The 20,092-nt window shown below is 40.2% G+C and overlaps 1 protein-coding gene across 6 annotated transcripts in view; it reads left to right on the forward strand.

Moving 5' to 3' along the window:
* The window catches only part of ZDHHC14 (zDHHC palmitoyltransferase 14), a 150,731-nt gene that overhangs the window by 77,870 nt on the left and 52,769 nt on the right, over positions 1-20,092 (forward strand). For all 6 annotated transcript variants that reach the window (XM_077813259.1, XM_077813261.1, XM_077813263.1 and 3 more), the window contains exon 3: positions 12,315-12,473. In XM_077813259.1, coding sequence (XP_077669385.1) covers positions 12,315-12,473 — 159 coding nt within the window. The remainder of the gene's footprint in view (positions 1-12,314; positions 12,474-20,092) is intronic.

A 20,092-nucleotide genomic window follows, 5' to 3' on the forward strand; every position in this document is an offset into this window, starting at 1 on the left:
AATCTGTGGAACTCTTTGCTAGAGGATGTTGTGAAGGTCAAGACTATAACAGGGTTAAAAAAAAAAAACCTAGATAGATGCATGGAGGATAGGTCCATCAAAGGCTATTAGTCAGGCTGGGCAGGGATGGTGTCCCTAGCCTCTGTTTGCCAGAAGCTGCGAATGAGCAACAGGGGATGGATCACTTGATGATTACCTGTTCTGTTCATTCCCTCTGGGGCACCTGGCACTGGCCACTGTCAGAAGACAGGATACTGGGCTAGATGGACCTTTGGTCTGACCCAGTATGGCCATTCTTATGTTCTTCTCCTGTGAAGTTGTCGTAATTATTGTGTAAATGAACAATAAAAATATTCTGGTATTCCACAAAAAGCCCTCTTGAGGTAGTGCTAGTTACAGAAGTAAAGGATTGACATGACTATTCAATGTTATGTTGAGTTCAATTGAGTCTAAGGGTTTTGTAAAGTAGTATTGCTTCAATTTTATTACGATATTTGGGAAAAGGTGAACTTTCTTTGCCTATTTTAGTGCTGGAGCTGAAGGTAGTAGGAGAAATATTTTAATTATAATATAATTTAAACGAAAATATATTTATTGAATCCTTAGAGTACTGAGGATGAGTACTTTTAATCCAAGAAGTGATAAGGTACTTTGGATGAATATATGACACAGAAATGTATATTCTCCGCAATGGAGTGTTTGTCTGAATCTAACCTCCTATCACCAACTGTTTAACTCTTCCAGTGGCTTCCATAACTCCCACTTCCCTTCCCACCACCCCTACAACCATCAAACACAGCAAATCCTCCGTTGCCAAGCCTTCTTTTTATCATCTTTTCCTATGAAAAATACACAGTTCCAAATACTTCCCAAATGGTGTAATTAGACTATTATACTTATTTCTGAAAGTGTGCAACATATCTGTATGACTTTAATAAAGAGTAAAGAGATTTAAGAATGTTAAGGCTGTTTAACCATTAGGATTCCTATATGAAAATTACTGGGAAAGCATGAATATTTCAATAAAAAAGTTACCACCTGGCAATTGTGGGTTTGTTTTTCGTGAAATGAGTTTGGTCTCAATCCAGTTCCCTCTAGACAAGAATCCATATCAGAAGAATCACCATCATATTTGATGCTAATTGGTCCCGTTGTTGACCACTTTAGCAAAGAGACTTTGAACGGATATAGACACTGATGTGTCTGTCAAGGAGGAGGTCTCTTCAGGTAAAGGCCGAAGCGTGTTAGTAGGTCAGTGTGTGGACTGCTGCATCGCTGCAGCTTGTTCTGTACTTGCTCTGTAGATATACTGTCTCCAGAAATGTTAATCTACCTTCTTTCCTTAGCCCTGTATTTGCACAAACATACTGAAAGTAAGTTACAGGTTATCCCAGAGAAAATCTCCTTTGGGATACGGTCCAACAAGTAAAAAGAAAAGGAGTACTTGTGGCACCTTAGAGACTAACCAATTTATTTGAGCATGAGCTTTCGTGAGCTACAGCTCACTTCATCGGATGCATTCAGTGGAAAATACAGTGGGGAGATCTATATATACAGAGAACATGAAACAATGGGTGTTATCATACACACTGTAAGGAGAGTGATCACTTAAGATGAGCTAATACCAGCAGGTGAGCCGAGGGGGCGGGGGGGACGGACCTTTTGTAGTGATAATCAAGGTGGGCCATTTCCAGCACTTGACAAGAACGTCTGAGGAACAGTGCGGGGGGGGGGGGAATAAACATGGGGAAATAGTTTTACTTTGTGTAATGACCCATCCACTCCCAGTCTCTATTCAGGCCTAAGTTAATTGTATCTAGTTTGCAAATTAATTCCAATTCAGCAGTCTCTCGTTGGAGTCTGTTTTTGAAGTCTTTTTGTTGTAATATTGCTACCTTTAGGTCTGTAATCGAGTGACCAGAGAGTTTGAAGTGTTCTCCGACTGGTTTATGAATGTTATAATTCTTGACATCTGATTTGTGTCCATTGATTCTTTTACGTAGAGACTGTCCAGTTTGACCAATGTACATGTGCCAGCAATGCCTCTCTGCCATGATGGCATATATCACATTGAAATTTCAGCAAGTGGATTGATTGGATTTTTACTACTGTCAGTGGGAGGGAGTTTGGTGAATGACTCCTTTATTTGTATTTGATACAAACTTATATTTGATACAGTTTAAATTATTTTTGGAAACTGAAAATGTGCATCAGTTAGTTAAATTGGTTGAGGCAAATTGGTAACAACTGTAAATATTGATTTCTGAAAAGAGATAGTCTAAAAAGCTAAGTGATTCCTATACTGGGTGTATCTTGTTTTCTCATAAATTAATCCCTTTGGTACTAAACTTTGAGACGTAGACTACAAATGTTGATCGTATATGCCTTAATTGGAATTCATAAGGAATTTCTCAAGGTGTGTCTGTTGCCTCAGAAATGATAACTTGAGAACATTCTATCATGTGTGAAGCATTTAGACTTGTCTTTTAGGATTGAAATTCATTGTCTTTAGAAAAATTCTTGAGGATTCAGAGTACTGCTGTAGGCATCGAGGCAGGGTGATGCTCAGTATTGGATAGTTGGTTAGTATCTTTGCAAAGGTTTAAGGAGCCTAAGCCTAATACAAGGTTCAGGAGAAAATAAAACTGAGACAATATCAGATCTTCAGCCCCCACAATCACACCATTCAGTTCTAAAAATTGTTGTGCACATAGGACTAAATTGGAAGTTGATAATGTGTTGACTTTGAATTCGCTGCAGTGTTCTTACCTTGAGAGGCATAGCACATACTGCTTCAAGAGTGTGGGAGTACCAATGATTCTCCAAACTGATGCTTGATAAATTCAGATGAGATTTAACTATTCCCCAAGTCCTCTTTCCTCTTTCTTTGGTCAAGTGAACAAAAGAAAAAACAAACAAAAACATCTGAAAACCCAGTCTAACAAATTACAGAATGTTTTGTAGAGATGGTTTCTTTAAACCCAGATATTACAATTAAGGTACTAGTAGAATTGCAGAAATAGCCTGTCATTTTATTAACTTGGGGTGGGGCAAGAGGTTGCAAACAAGTCTAGGGGTTGTTCTCACCCTCCATTTCCTCCTTGAGTATGGAACCCCATTTTTAAAAAAAAAGAGAGAGAGAATGAACCACTGGCTAAAAGGGAAGAGAAATCTCCAGTGGGAGTGAGTTGTGCTTAAACAGTCATTCTGGTTATAATTCCCTTGTTTCTTTCCTCACTGAGGGAGGTTTGCTACAATAAACCAAGTGAGCATTTATTGGGAGGAGAAGAGCTGATGCTTAGACAATATTCTAAATATGCTGATCATTAATATCTCAAATATAGAAGATTCTAGAGAATTATTCCTTGGACAGTTTTTGAAAATTCAATGCACCCAGAAAATAAATCCTCCCCCAGCAATGAGGAGACTCTCCGATCTCGATTTGAAAACAAATGCAGGAGAGAATAAAATGAAAGAAGATAAAATAATTGAGAATAATCCTAAAAGATTCTACAGTCCACCCTCCTTACCAAAGGTCTCTTCAGTCTCTTGTGTCTGGTTCTGATTTTGCCTTTTGGCAAAAATAAAATTATAATCCTGTTAATAAAAGTGCTAATGAAATTTACTAGATCGTTAGTTATACACCAGTAATAATAACCATGAATTTTTGGAGGACTTTATTCCAAACCAGAAACCTGTATAATCTATTACTCTTTTACGTTAAAGTTTTGTTTTTAGTTATTTTTTAAACTAAAAAAGAAATAACTTTTTAGCAACTATACATAAAGATAATACTGTTGATTATCTGAAATATTACAAATGTGAATCATGATGGCAATTAGAAGAACTATCTTGCTGTGATGATTCCCCCCTGCCCCCCAAATCACTAGAATCTTGCTGTTTGGCAAGATAGATGAACAGGTGTACTGATAGCTATCTGAAGTTAGTACACTAATGTCAGAACAACAAATTAGCTCTCCAGTTTTGGCACCCAGCACTCATATGTGGAACTTTTAAGTGTACCCGTGGTTTTCAGATGACTGTGATAATAGTCGATTTTTAAGAGATGTTTATGTAATGCGATTGTCTACGCAGAAAGTGGCAGGAGCATAAACAGCCTTTGGATGTCAATGGAAGGAGCTATTGGCCCCTACCGAAGGATGCAGTGTTTACTTTAAAATCCTGGCTAATTGGTGAAGACAGTATCTTAGCTTTCTCATTTTCATTTCCATTCTCTGGAGACAAGATGTAAATTCAGAAAGAATACAAGGAATAAATCTGTACTGAGTGACTAAAAAAAAAAAATCCTAAAAGCTGTGGGGGTGGAAGGCAGACAGCATTATAGGCAGCACTACTAGTGCTGCCTATTATTAAGGTTGCCTGAAATTATCCATTGAGACCCTGTTTTCAGTTGCTTAAAACTTTCCCAAATTCTGTTCTGGTTGAAAATGCATGTCAGGCATTTGTGTCAGGCTGAAAAAATAGTAGTTGATCATGTAGATTAATATATTTCAAGACCAGTAGGGCCTGTTGTGATCATCTAATATGACCACTTGTATAGAACAGGCCATAGCACTTTCCTGAAAAAATTCCTATAGCATAACTTTTAGAAAAACATCCATTTAATATGGAGATATACCTATCTCATAGAACTGGAAGGGACCTTGAAAGGTCATCGAGTCCAGTCCCCTGCCTTCACAGTACGACCAAATACCATTCCTTCTTGTTGCCCCAGATCCCTTAATGGCCCCCTCAAGGATTGAACTCTCAACCCTGGGTTTAGCAAGCCAATGCTCAAACCACTGAGCTATCTCTCCCCCCCATTCTTGGTTTAAAAATGGCCAGTGATGGAGAATCCACCAAAAACCTGGGTTAATTGGTCCAATGATTTATCATCCTCACGGTTAAACAAATTTATGCCTTATTTCGAGTCTGAATTTGTCTAGCTTTAACTTCTAGCTCTTGGATCATGTTATATCTTTCTCCACTAGATTGAAGAGTCCAATATGAAAAAAATTGTTCACTATCTAGGTACTTACTGTAATCAAATCATCCCTTCTCCTTGTTAAACTAAAGAGATTAAGCTCTCTGAGTCTATCGCTATAAGGCATGCTGTCTAATCCTTTAATCATTCTTGTGGCTCTTCTGTGAACACTTTCTAATTTTATCAACATCCTTCTTGAATTGTGGACATCAAGAACTGGACACAGTATTCTAGAAGCAGTCATACCAGCACCAAGTACAGAGTTAAAACAACATCTCTACTACTGAATCATAGGGGTCAAATTAAGGTTACATAGGCAACCTTAGATTTGGCATTTCCTAACTTTTGGGTGCTTGACTCTGCAACCTTAATGTTCTTTATGTAATTTGCTAAGTTTTTAAGTAAAAGCAAACAAATCCAACAGAAATTCCATCATGTGGAACCATGTTAACTCCCAGCATGGGTCATGAGCAGGCTTTGGACCTTTAGATAGACATCACAGATGTCTGACACTTGAGCTAATGGAATAACTAGTAGCAGTAGTAGGTGGTTGTCCTCTATATGAATCAGGCACTTAAGGGGGGATTAGACGCACACTTTGCTATCAGCAAATAATTATGAAAAACCACTAGCAAAGAATGCAGAGACTCAGGAATCCAGGATTCCTTTCCAGGTTCCGGAGGAGAATGTGCTTTAGTAGTTAGAAACCCTTCTGCCCCCATCTTCCCACCCCAAAATCTCTGTCCCACTCTTCTCATATCTCCCTCTCCTTCCCACTCCCCAGACCTATCTTAACTCCACATTCCCTGGTACATGCAAAGAGGCAACTGCTGCTGTGAGAATTATAACTTCGAATTTCCTATCTTCTGTGCAATTAAAATGTAAACCTTGATACTACTTTTATCAGTCTTGCATTAAATTTCATTTGGAATACTCTTCAGCCTATTTTTGGCAATTAGAAAAAAATATAGTGCAACTGCACTTTTTTTTTAATTAAAGCCGCATAGGAAAAGATAACTGAGGTAAGAGGAATGAATTTATCAAGAGGAGATCCCCCGAGTCTGGGTTTGTCCAATATGTGTAGGAGAGATTAACCGTTCCTCATGAATGTTAATCTCTCTGCATAGCACTGGTGCTGCAGATAAATTTCTAAAGAGATGGTTATGGCATTTTTCTTCTCCAACTATAAAGGGCATATCTACAGTGAAGAAAAGAAAGGGAAATGCTTTGTATTTCTTATCTTCACACTGATTTCTTACATGGATCTCTTCAAATCTTACACACATCCTCCCAAATTCATCTCTTAGGCCAGGTTGCTTCAAACCTGTTCTATGTTGCTGCTGCTTTCAAGCATGTCCAAAAGCCCTAAGAACTCAATGTTAAGCCGCAGCTGTAATCCGTCACTAAGTCTCATTGATGTATAAGTACTACTGTACCAATTCAGGTTTCTTCACTCCCCTCCCCCCACCCCCATTTCTTACACACACTTAAAGAATATAATCTGAATTACTCCAGTGTTTTTAAGGAAATCCCCCCCCCCCCCCCCCCGCCAACAACCTTTTAGAGTACTGCACAATTGGCCAAGCAAATATTGTTTTGAGAGTACAACTTGGTTGTGTTCTGCTTCCGTTCCAGAAGTAGGGTACCAACTTAATAGGCTAGTTGTCTGATACAGTATGGCTAATTTTATGAAAATTTTGAGATAAATAGGACACTGTTCCTTGCCAGGCAGGTCTTCCAGAGCACTCTCACCTCCAGTCTTTCCTTTTCTCCTCTCAGTAAACCAGAATCTCATGACAGAAAGAGAAAATAGCAGCTTCATGTTTAACAGAGTTCTAGAGTTCAAAAAGATTATGGAAAGTTACTCCTGTAATCTTTTTTTCTAAATTGGGACAGTAAGTCCTCTTCTGAAAGTCAGTGTAGTCTTTAGCTCAAAAATCAGTGCTGGGTTTACAATGGCGCCAGCAGCTCCATGGAGCCGGGCCCATGCTTAGAAGGGGCCCCGGCCTGCTCCGCTTGCACTGCATCCTGAGACTCCGCCAGCCCACTAGCTCCTCACCGCCCATCACTTGGGCCTCAGGCTGAAGGATCCTCTCCACCCCGTGGCCCCACTGCCCTGCTCCTCTCTGCTCCCTGGCTGGACCACAGTGTACCTCTATCTCTGCTTCCCCCACCTGTCTCCCCAGAGCTGAGCTGCCTGGGACTGGTGCAGAAGCCTGGCCAGTCTCACCAATTGGGGTGGGGGTGAGGGTGGGGGGGTTTGCCTTGGCCCCTCCAGGCAAGTGCGTCTTGAGAGAGCCCAGCCAGCACTGGCCTGCTGATCGCACCACCACCCAAGGGGCCGCAGTGATTCCTGGCCCCGGGACCAGCTCTGGGTGTGCTGCTGCTCAGCCCGGCAGACACAGTTACCTCCCAGCAGGGCTGGTGAGTGCTGCCAGGAGGCAGGGGGTGGGGAGTGGGTCTCTGGGGCGTGCTGGGCTGTGAGGTGGTGGGGAAGATCTGTGTGTTGGGACACTAGGGAGTGGGGGTTCAGTGGGCAGTGCCAGGCAGTTGTGGTGGGGCGGTGGGCAGGGGTGGTGGTGTGCATTTTTGGGCAGGGGCCACGGGGGGGCTCTGGCCATAGGGAATCGGGGGGGGGGATTCCAGTGTTGGGTGGGGGGGCTGGGTGGTGTGCTGTGGCATGGCGCCCCCCGCCCCTCTCTGAGGGGAAGGGGCATGCTGGCAGCACAGGGCCGGGTGGGGCACTGTGCGTCTGGCAACTGCCAGTTTGTAAATAGTGCCCTCACACTGGGCTGGCCCGTCGCTGTGGGGACTGACGTCCCTGCACCATGCTCCATTGCCTCTATGGGAGCCCACAAATATGTTAGGTGCGAGGCCTACAAAAGGTTAATCCAGCCCTGTCAATAACAGATCAAGAGTTACAAGTGGATTGCAGTGAACAGCACTACTTTACGGGTTTTTTTTTAAATCACATTCCCAGTGTTTTTGTAGAGTGAGAAGTTCTGCTGTTCTCCCTTGAGAATGGCATTCTCAAGTTTTAAGTTCCTGGTTGTCTAGATACTGACTTTTCCTCCATGTAGCCCAGTGTTTATAATTAAGTGTGCAGCATGGACTTAGATGGTTACACAAAAAGAGGACCTTCCTTGTTGTGGTAAGATCTTTTTAATATTTATTTTTGTGCTCTTACAGATGTCAGAGTTCATTCATGAAGAATTTTGCTGACACTAGGCCTTTACTGCAGCTGGAAAAAAAACAAATTATTGCTTTATCAATATATTGTTTTAGGGCCAAATCGTTGTCCCTTTGAAACGTAATGGCAAAACTCCTGTGACTTGGCCCTCACTGGGATCAGGATTTGACTCTTAATGTACATTTTCCCCAAATATAAGTTTCATTTTGGAAAAGATTAAAAGCCTCTGAAAAGAAAGGGAAGGAAATTTCACATCTATATTGTATCCAGCTTGAAGTAAAATAATACGAACGCAAGCCATATATTTTCTAGATATTACATGTTTAGTGCTTATGTTTTATATATATGGAGGTAAGTAGGATGTGGCCATATACCTGGGCACATGAAGACCCATACTATGAATGTATATAGGAAAGAAAGAAAAAGGGTCTGGATAATTTTACAGAGCTGATAATATTCAAAGCTGTGTAAATGAAAGTAATGGGGATGATCAACTCCTGCTTCTGGGTGTAAGCTGATCTACTTAATGAAGGTTCTATCCATACTATGGCTTGAATTGTGGTAGAAAAAACATGATCAAAACTGATATCAAGTATGGTTTTACTAGACTTGTGCTTAACTGTTTAATATGGTGGCTGTTTGGTATAGCTGTAAGCAAATCTTTTTTTTTTTTTAAAAAAAAACATCATGTTTTGCTGACCATTACTTAGCAGTCATTGCAGAAAATCACATTCAGCATTGTCAGCCAGGTTTGACTAAAACCATGTTTGGAAATGCAATCCTCCAAAATTAATCGGTAGAATAAATTAATAAGGTATTCTAGAAAGGCCTATGTATTAAAGCCCCTCTTAAGTGATGGACTTAATTACGTGCCTAATTTTGAGCATGCGAGTTATCTAGTTAAAGTCAATAGGACTATTAACATGCTTGAATTTAGGTACTTGCTTAAATATCTTGCTGAATTGGAGCCTAATTAGGGCTGACAAATACAGACGTTTTTGACCACAGTCTTAGTCTGTCATAGACACCTGAGGTCAAACTCATCCCTGATTATAACTACATTAAGGTCAGTGGAGTTCCACTAAGGATGAATTTGATTTTTTTTTTTATGATTAAAGGCTAGTGCTAGCATATTTGTGGTAATGTCATTCAAAGTATGGTAAGTGTGCTTAACTGTCTCAATTTTAGCAATAAAAATAAATGATACAGTATCTTTTTATAACAAAACATATTACGTGTGTGTGTCTATAATGGAGATATATAAATAAATATCCTGTAAATAATCTCTTTTGGTCTTAAGCATATTACTTTTATTGCTGTGTGGTAAAGCTTTTCATGGTTATTGATGCTGCAGCCTATGATAAATGATGTCTTTGTATAGCAAATGTGTAAAATATTCCCTTTTTAATTTTTAAAAAGTTCATACCTAACAAAGACCAAAAAACCCCTCAACCCTCACCTTTTTTCATTTTAAATTTGGGGCTGGAATCACTCATGGTACCTGTAAAGCTCTAAATATAATGCTGTATGCATGAATGTTTTCTTGCTGCCTGCCACAATGTTAGCTTAGCTTAGTTCTAAATCAGGGGTCTCAAAGTCCTGGCCCGTGGGCCATCTGCGGCCCACGGAGGAGAGACACATGCAGCCATGCTGCCAGCAATGTCTGCTGCATGTGCGGCCCACCGCAGCTCCCATTGGCTGGAGGAAAGGGATGGAGATACCATCACTAGTTGCTGGGCAAAGTCAGCCATGGAGGCAGCGTCACTTTTTTCCACAATGTATATAAACAAGTCAAAATACTGAACACAACTATCTGATGCCCACCTTGCTGCAATCCTGAAGGTTTCAACTGCTCAGCTGCTGAGGTCAAACATCAATGAACTGACAGAACTGAAGCATTGCCAGGTATCTGGCAAACACTGAAAACTCTCTGGCATGCAAAGAATTGTATAAAGTTGTATGACAGTTTTATTATTTCTAAGAAATTCAAAATAAAAAATACAATATAAAAGTTTTCTTTTCTCAACACCATCTTCAGTGACATTATTGGCCAGCTGGGAGGATTTGAGGACTGGCACTGGCCTCAGGTAAATTGAGTTTGAGACCCCTGTTCTAAATAAAAAGGAATCCAAAGATTGTTTCCTTCCTCATCGATCATGCTAATCATATCATATACGTTATGTAAACCCATATAGCCTGAGGACTCTGGGTCTGAGTCTTGGGTTAGCATGATTTGTGTTTAGACAGAAAGAAAGTGGAGGTAGACTTAAGCCTGAATTCAAACCCTGGGTTTATGTTGCACTGTAGACATATTCTTAGTATCTCAGGAGCATGTTGCTATAATATTAAATCTAGTAATTATCAGGAGCTGTTAAAGAGGCTTTATCTGTTTTGTGAATAGTCTCTTACGCTTGAACTATGACAAATTCAGCTCAATGAGAGCTATCAGTTTTCAAACAAAAAACTTCAAGGTTGTGTGAAGGTTGTAAATATATATATTCATAAGATTCTAACAGGCTTTTACTGTTGTAATAGTTTTTTAAAAAATTAAGGCAGGAGATTATACATTACACTGAAAAAATAGTTTTTAAATCTGAAAATTAGATACTTGCTCAGTATATTCATAAACCTTTTACCTAAAGATGCAGATATATATATATAGTAACTATCTTAACATACAATTTCTGTGTTCTTTCAGAAGTGGGTGCTGAAACATAAGTTTGTCAGGACCCTGTTTATATTATAAATTTTTGTAACTGTATTTATTAGATGAATAGCATGTTTGCAACTGTAATAGTATTACTGTTTCATACTTCAGGGTAGTCCTAGACCTTTCTATCCTCATCCAAGTTGTAACTGCAGGCATCATTTGAAGAAAACATAGCTGCACATGTGGCCCTGACACTGAAATTTAATTAAAACAATTCTGTTTATGATGCAAGAGTCAGAAAATAATCTGTTTCACTCTACCATAGCTCTTTTGGTTCTGCTTGGCTGACAGTAAAACTTACATTTTGTCACTAAAGTAATCAGATTTTAATCAATGAGGGCAGTTCTTTGAGTAAGAAGGCACCATTTTAACCACATGCGCTTCTCAGCATATATCTGCACTTCAGAAGCATTTAAAATACAAAATCGATCCTTAAAAATTATTAACCTAGCCAGTGCTCTAGCTTCTGGAGTAATAAATGTTCTTGTCCTAAATAATCTCAACTATCACTTTGCCAGATGGCAAGCAGAGACTTCTTTGTAAACAGATTTTAAGCTACAACAGCTGTATTAAAATATCACTACGTGTTCGATTTTAAACTCTCAAAAAGCAAGATGAATGAAATACTCTCCTGAATGTACTCCATTTTACCATGATATTTAAGGGTCTCAGAACAATGAGTGATCTTGTTTGCCATATATGCCAAGTGCTCTAATGATAGGTAGAATGTTGGTGTGTATTGTATAAATGTCTAGTTTGGGCATTAAATTCAGCCTGAACGCTGCATTTCTTTGTCTTAATAATTAAAGACTTAAAAACGTTTCTAAAAGCAAAACCTCCCTTTTAAAGTGATTACAGCATTTTGCAAGAGGGCCATTTTTCATTTATAGATGTGAACTAAAAAATCCTTGAGCTCTTTCCCCAGTTGAAAATGACTTTAGTCACCTCTGTTAAATGAGTTAGTGGTTAGTCCAGTTCTTAGTGAACAAATGTACACATCACAAGAAACTCCACGAAGAGCAAGCCTATTTTTGAGGGGCCAGCGAAATGGAGTCTGTGCTTGAACAGATTTTTGTGTTACTCAGTCTTAGATATCATACATGAAGTAAATATTAAAGGTGCTGGCTAGGCTGAAGAGTGTGGGATTTTGGTTTTTGTGGTACAGAAGCTGTGGTGGCTAGATTTTTTTTTTTAAACAATTAGCTGTGTGGTTTTTTTTTCCATTTTTTGTGATGCATTGTATTTTGAGTTATTAGCCTAGATATTCAGAGTCTGGGAGAGAGAAAAACTCTTTTTTTAAGCTTTCTAAATCTACAAAAATATATGTAAATGTTAAAGAAACTGGATTTAAAATGACAGTAATGTGCCTATCGCATATCTGGCAAGAGAATATAAATTACTGTTCTAATGTTTAATTATTTCCCTGTTAGATATTGCAAATGGCTCCAGTTCAGGAGGATACCGTCCACCTCCCAGAACAAAAGAAGTAATCATCAATGGACAGACAGTGAAACTGAAATACTGTTTCACTTGCAAGATTTTCCGCCCACCTCGTGCCTCACATTGCAGCCTTTGTGATAACTGCGTAGGTGAGTATAAAGAAAACATACATGTTCAGTTTTTGTCATTTTTTCATTAAAGTGCTTTTAGAGGGCAGGATAGTCTTCCTATGAATACATATGGTGGTTTGCTTAAAGAGACCAGCCTCACATGGTTATAAAATCATCCAGAAGGTCACTAGCTAACACAATTATCCTGCTTCCTACCAGCTAATGTGAGGATTTTGGAGGAGGGTAGGTATAGCCTCCTGGAAGTTTCAACCATGTAGCAGTTTTGTGGGGGGGAAATTAGGGCTCATCTACACTGTTATTTAGCTATCATTGTAGTTGCACCAGTGCAAACCTCTAGTTTAAAGACATGGTCTCATCTGAGGTAAACTACACCAGTGCAGTTCACATTGTACTAGTGTAAATTACATCTACACTTGAGGTTTGCTCTGGTAGAGCTAAACTGGAGGCTAAAATCCCATTGCAGACAGACTAAGGGCTTTTCTGCACTGCAGCATAGCCACATTTCTGTAGCTATGCCACTATAGTGCTGTAGTGTAGACACCTCAGCGATGGAAGGGTTTTTTCCTGTCACTATAGTATCCACCTCCCTGAGTAGCAGTAGCTAGATCAACTGAAGCATTCTTCCGTCAATGTAGCTGTGTCGACAATGGGGGTTTTGGACCTCTGAGCACCATAGCTGTGTTGATATACATTTTAAGTGTAGATGAGGCATAAGTGAGATTACATTTCACACTGGTATAGTTACACTGGTGTTGCTGCACCAGTGCATGCCCCTAGTTCAAATGCACTAGAACAATGTAAAAATTACTTGCATCGAGTGCTTCTTACTCTAGTTCAGGGGTTCCCAAACTTGGTTCACAGCTTGTTCAGGGTAAGCCCCTGGCAAGCCATGAGACACTTTGTTTACCTGAGCGTCCGCAAGTACCACGGGCCACCACTTCCTACAGCTCCCATTGGCCGGGAATGGTGAACCGTGGACACTGGGAGCTGCGAGGAGCCATACCTGCGGATGCTCAGGTAAACAAAGCGTCTCACGGCCCATCAGGGGCTTACCCTGAACAAGCCACAGACCAAGTTTTGGAACCCCTGCTCTAGTTTTGAACCTGGGGTAAACTACAGTGATGCAGGTCACTTCTTACACTGGGCAGTGCAACTACACTAGGGATTTGCATCACTGGTGGGAGGGGAAAAAAACAGTGCCTTGGCGTTAACCCCCCATGAAAATGAGGGTTGGTGACCCACACCTCCTTTGAAGGCAAATCCTGGTCCTTTCTTTGCCACTCATTGAGAGAGAACCACTTGCGTTCCACAGCACAAGGGATGCAGCAATTTTTGGGGAGCCCATGTAGAGTATTTGCCCTTCCTTTGTGCTAGAGAGCCAAGATCTTCAGGGAACTCCCTGCATCCAACACAACAGGAGTGTGTAGGGATGGAATAGGGTGGTCATCTGCTACAGTTAGTCTGCTTATGTCACAGGTACAAGCATCACAGTGTGTTCAGCCTTGAGTCTGGAGTAGTTGCCACAGGGCAGCTCTGCTGTCTTGGCTAAACTGTAATGAGGGTGAGGAGTTTCTTTTCCTGTTGCAATTCCAAAGTAATTGGCTTGTGCTATGCTCTGCAGCCAGGATATGATCTGTAGATAGTTCACATCTTCACAGTTCCAGCCTATCTGCAGACTCAAGATGACAACACAATATCATTCACACTCAGTTTACGTTTGGAAATTTGTCTCCTCTAAGGTAATGGCTAGAAACTTAATTTTGCTTTAGTATCCACAGAAATTTGATGGTTAAGTCTTCACTCAGAGAAAATTTCCTACTTAGCATTCGCTTGCCAATGGCAATGTCAGGCCCTGATTATATTTTAAAATAGTAAACTGAAATAACATTAGGTTTTAGAGTAGCAGCCATGTTAGTCTGTATTCGCAAAAAGAAAAGGAGTACTTGTGGCACCTTAGAGACTAACCAATTTATTTGAGCATAAGCTTTCGTGAGCTACAGCTCACTTCATTGATGAAGTGAGCTGTAGCTCACGAAAGCTTATGCTCAAATAAATTGGTTAGTCTCTAAGGTGCCACAAGTACTCCTTTTCTTTTTTTGAAATAATGTTTTGATCCTCTTCTGTACATCCTGCCTTTTTTCTGGAGATAGTTTCTTGAAGGGTAAGTAAGTGTGGTTGACTACTTTTTATTTTTAACCACTATTCAAACCGGTGTAGTTTTGCAGTGTAATTAGAATACATTTGGGGTTTAATGTGGCTGATTAACACACTGGTGATCCTGAACCTTGTGCAGTCAAGAAAATAATGCAGATGTCTCCAGCTCAGAAATGCAATTGCAGCATGTAGCAGTGATCCTTTTCAGTGTAAATCAATCACTGGAAGAATTATACATTCACATTTAGAGAATATCCATATAGTGAATTATAAGCTGAGTGTGGAAAGGTAGCCTTTGGTCTTCATATAATGAATGGATGCCTACAGGCAGTTTCTTTGGTAAATAAATCAATCTGTTAGATGTTATGGTAAAAATTCTATCTAGTAATCAGGAAAAGTTTTTCTTCTATATTAAAATTGGAATTCTTAAATAAACAGAGGTCAATTTTAAGCTAAAATCTCTTTTTATAAAAGCCAGCTTTTATTGACCGTAGGACAAATAGGAATGTTTCTCTGATTTTCAAATTAGAATTGATACAGTCAAAAACAGGAGTGTGTTAGAGGGAAAGTTCTGAGTGATTTTTCCTGCTAATAGAATCATAGAAGATTAGGGTTTGGAACAGACCTCAGGAGGTCATCTAGTCCAACCCCCTTCTCAAAGCAGGACCAACCCCAACTAAATCATCCCAGTCAGGGCGTTGTTAAGCCGGGCCTCAAAAACCTCTAAGGATGGAGATTCCACCACCTCCCTAGGTAGCCCATTCCAGTGCTTCACCACCCTCGTAGTGAAATAGTTTTTCTTAATATCCAACCTAGACCTCCCCTACTGAAACTTGAGACCATTGCTCCTTGTTCTGTCATCTGCCATCCCCGAGAACAGCCTAGCTCCATCCTCTTTGGAACCCCCCTTCAGATAGTTGAAGGCTGCTATCAAATCCCCCCTCACTCTTCTCTTCTGCAGACTAAATAATCTTAGTTCCCTCAGCCTCTCCTCAATAGACTCTCCCTTTCTGCTTAAATCATTCCTGCCATAGAAAACTTATCCCAGGCAATTATAAAATTACTTCAATAGATGAGTTCTTTCTGGATTGGACCTTATTTCAACAAATCATTCTTTTAAAAGTACAATGTATAAACATTTCCAACAATTGGCCAAATGGTGGGGTTCACGTGAAATGTTTTTGTTTAAATAGTTTCCCTGGTTATACACCACTGTTCCAGGCGCAAGAAAAGAAAACTGGGAGTGACTTGTTAAAATAGTCACAGCACATAACTGATTGATTAAAAAATAAGGGATGGGTATCAGAAATATTTTCTGTAGAAACCTCTCACAGGTTCTTCTTGTAGTGGGTGTGTCAAGTTTGCCAGATGGCATCAGCTTCCTGCACTGAAAGTACGAGTTATTTAGAACAGGTTGATCAGTAGTAGTAGTATAAAGCTTTTAAAATGTTCGTATGCTGTGGCTGTTTGGGAGTTAGAATAATTTGTATAAAGCTTTACGGTCCAGTATAGCTGACACTTGTGTACGTTACTTGATTCTGTTTCACTATGCATTAATACTCTAACATCACCTTTAATGGACCATTAGTTGAAAAATGTTTGTTTACATCATTAACGGGAAAGACAAATGGGGCGTACAAATAAAAATAAAAGTAGGTCCTTCTGCTTCTATAGTCAGCTATAAATCAATGGTCCCACTTTTCGACTGTAGTTGGACTATGCAGAAAAGGTGGTTTTTTTTTTTAAAGGGGAGACTTTGGCTAGTTAACACTATATATCATAATTGAGAACTCTCCTTTTCAGGAGCCAAAAAATTTAGGATATGACTAGCAACATCCTTATAATGGGTCTTTCAGGGATCTGTCCCCATCAGCTGCTGCATGGAAAGACACACACACAAGTCCAGTCCTTTCAACAGGGGCGCTCTGTGTCAGTCTAGCAATGGCTAGCTTTCAGCCCTCCAGCCAAGGCTTTCTGGTGATTTCTGCCCTTTTTGGAGTTCCAAGTGAAACAATTGATCAATCCAAGATCAGCAAAACAGATAAAACAAAAGGATGAAAGGGGCAACCTGTAGTCAGTTTCAGTTCAGCCCCTTTTCAGAGGGGCCCAGCCCAGGATGGGCCAGAGTCCACTCCAGATTTCACTGGGTGTCCAGCACGAGTTATGGGATTTGGTCCCTTTCCCCTTTTTTCGGGCAGGGTCTGTTTTCCCTTACTGTGAGGACAGAGGCTCCGCTAGCTACCAGCTATTTTTATGGGAGCTGGGAAGCTCGAGAGCCTGCTCCATTCCTAGGGCTGCCCACTGAGTGGAGCTTCCTCCTCCATTGCTGACAGGACTTGCAGGTGCTGTGGGGCAGGGCTTCTCCAAGCCAAAGCAGCCCCTTAACCCATCTGATTCACCTCATCACAGGCCCTCTACTCTAGTGTCTGAGTGCCTCCCAAGTGAAAATCAAAATCTCAATAGGTTAGTGGTATAATTTTCCTCAATTACTTCCCTAAGACAGTTGGGGCTATGTATGTGTTTTGTTTAATTTCCTTCTCTAGCTCCTCTTCAGCTCTTTTTCCTAATCTTCCTTTTTCTCTCTTTATCTTTGCTCATTGTAGTTACAGCTGTGCTAGTGCCAAGTTGAAGAAAGTAAGTTTTGCACTTAGTTTTGAGGGCCGAGTCACTGAGTACTCTTAAGCACGTTTTCGGTTTTCTTAAGGGTTTGCTGTTCAGTCGACCCAGCTCTGCTCTTTTTGGCAGAAAATGAAATGGACAGCTGTTCATTCTGGGCTTCACCTGGACATCAGCTGCCTTCCTTTTGTATGCCAACTAAGGTATATTGTCTTTTGGGGTATTTTGAAAACCCCAAAAAGAAAATGCAAGCTACCAGATGCACAGATGAGTCTGGCTGACTACCTTTTATTAATGATTTTGTTTATGGTGGTATCCACTGTAGCTAAACACTTTCTAGACATGTAGAGAGGGTGGTCAAAGAACTTGCAATCTAGGGAAAGACTGACAAAAACAAGGAGTTGGTTAGGGAAGAGGAGCAACAAAAAGGGATTTTTATACAAATTAGTAAGATTCACTGTAAGCAGCATCAGAAGACTGCCTTTAAGAGGGGTTTAAAAGTATAATGTTCTTATAGATTAACTCAGGGAGGCGATACTATGTACAGAGGAGACCATGTAGAAGAAAGTACAAAGGTGATTGTGGGAGAGGCTCACAAATATGTGGACATGGTTAAGAAAGTTGGTGGAGTGAAGGGTGTGTGTGGAAGGTAACAGAAAACTTGACGAGAAAATAATTAGGAAGGGATAAGTATCTTATTGAGCTTTGGGGTTGGTGATCAAATGCTTACATTTGATACGTTGCTGTTGGGGAGACAGTGGAGGGATTAAAAGAAGTGAGGTGATCATATCGATAGGCAACAAGTGTTACCCGGGGTTCTTTCAACCCAAAGCTCCTGGTAACGTTTACTCTGTGCGAGGTAGTGTCAGGAAATAAATCAGGGGAGACACAACCATCCGACTGATAGATGGCTGGCACAAACAAGACAACACGAGTGCTTTCACTTAAAGTTAAATTTTACTTCGTCTCAAGCACTTACACACGTCTGCCACAGGTTAGTAAAACACCCCCAACCCTTGATAATTACTGAAGCTGAGTGTGGCTCTCAAGTGGCACAGCAGCAGCCTGTCTGCTGGTGGGGAACACAAGATGCATCCAGTGGGAAAGTCCAGTCCCGAAGAGTCCCACAACCTCAAACTTTTCCCCCTTATTTTATACATTAGTAACTCAATGACATGTCCCCTAAAGGAAACTTGTTAAGCAAGCAGTTTCGATGGTCAAGCAAGAGGTTTTCTTCTGATTATTGGTTAACCAGGTGAGGTTTTTTCCCAGAGTTTGCAGCCTTGAGACCCTGTTAAACACATTCCTGAGGGCACATCCTGCTCTTCTAAAATGCATGGATCAGCAGCTTCAACACAATTCTTATCAGGAAGAACGTGGGGTCAAGCTGCCTTTTCTGTGGCACCCCAAACCCCCTTCCCTCCTCCCTGGGTCAAGCTGAGGCTGCTGCATGGCCACTTTACGGTCTGCTGACTTGGCTGCTTTTAGCAATAAGCAATAGTGGGTTCAGGCACTTTACTGGTTTGCCAAAATCTCCCCATACACAAGGACTTTAGAAATTGCATTTTGTAAGGAATGAAGGGGAATAAACCCTTCATTGTTAGAAATGGTTGCAAGGTGTGTTGCAGTAATACCCCGTTTCTCTAGACTTCCATTTTCTCCCTCCCAGCCCCTGCTTCTCCACCTCGTCATTTGAATTTTGGCTATGGTGCATGTTGTAGTTGGAAGTTGTATTGGGTAATGCACAGACGCATATTTGGACTTGCAATGGTATGTATAATGGGGAGATTTTCAAAGGCACAGGCCTTAGGCACCTAGCAGCTTTTGAACTCCTGCTGACTGCCAATGTGGGCTGGGCTCCTAATTGCCATTTGTGCCTTTGAAAATTTTACCCTTAATGTACTGGCAGATAAAGGGATTTTGGTTATTAATTGCAGATATTTGTTAGAAGCAGTAGTGTGGGAAGTGTGCAATGTAATTATTATATTGTATTTTATATATGCTGACATTTCATGACTATGAAACTACCCAGAGCAATGGCTGGATGTTTCCCCAATGAATTGATAAATATTTTTATTGATAAAATTAAACATCTTCATCTAGATTTGGTTTTTAAAATATCATTTGTGCAAAAAAGCATTATTCTGTAAGGTAACTTTCTGCCATTATCTATTAAAGATGGACTGTTTACTTTGTGGACCGTTTACTCCACAAGTGATCTTATTACATTACTTGTGTATGTGGCTTATATCTGTGGGATGGCACATCGACTGGCATCTAAGTTGCTCCTAGTTTTAAAATATCTACCGAGCATCCCCGTTGTTGCTCTTTCTGAATTACTACTTCTTGTAGTCATGCAAAACACCCAAATATATTCTCATTAATAGAATCCCATTTTTCACAATTACTTTGCTGGTTTAGGTCACATCACTTTTTAAGGCTTTGCATAGACTTGTTTAGTCATGCAGAGGGTATCACAGATACTTATCTTTGGCACCTACAAAAAAAAAATTTAATAAATGTTCAGCACCCTGAACGCTTTTGCAGGGGGTGGTTTATAAATGAAATTATTACTTTATTTATTCACTGAATCTACTCTAGAGGCCAAAAGGCTGAATTATTTTCTTTTCATCCGTAGTAAACATACTGAGATGCCTAAACTCGGTGGCTTTAAAGATCCATTGTCTGTTGTCCCCCACAGATGTTGCAAATCTGTGTCCGCATCCAGAGCAATTTAATTAGCAGTCACTTTTTGTTTAATTTATTATTGGTTTTCACACTGATTTCATGACAAAATCTTTATTATTCTTTTGTAAAGACAATGAATTTCATACTAGTGTACATTATGTACTTAGGTTGTATAAGGT

Source organism: Eretmochelys imbricata, chromosome 3 (assembly GCF_965152235.1).
Source record: "Eretmochelys imbricata isolate rEreImb1 chromosome 3, rEreImb1.hap1, whole genome shotgun sequence".
In the NCBI taxonomy this organism is placed as follows: Eukaryota; Metazoa; Chordata; order Testudines; family Cheloniidae; genus Eretmochelys; species Eretmochelys imbricata.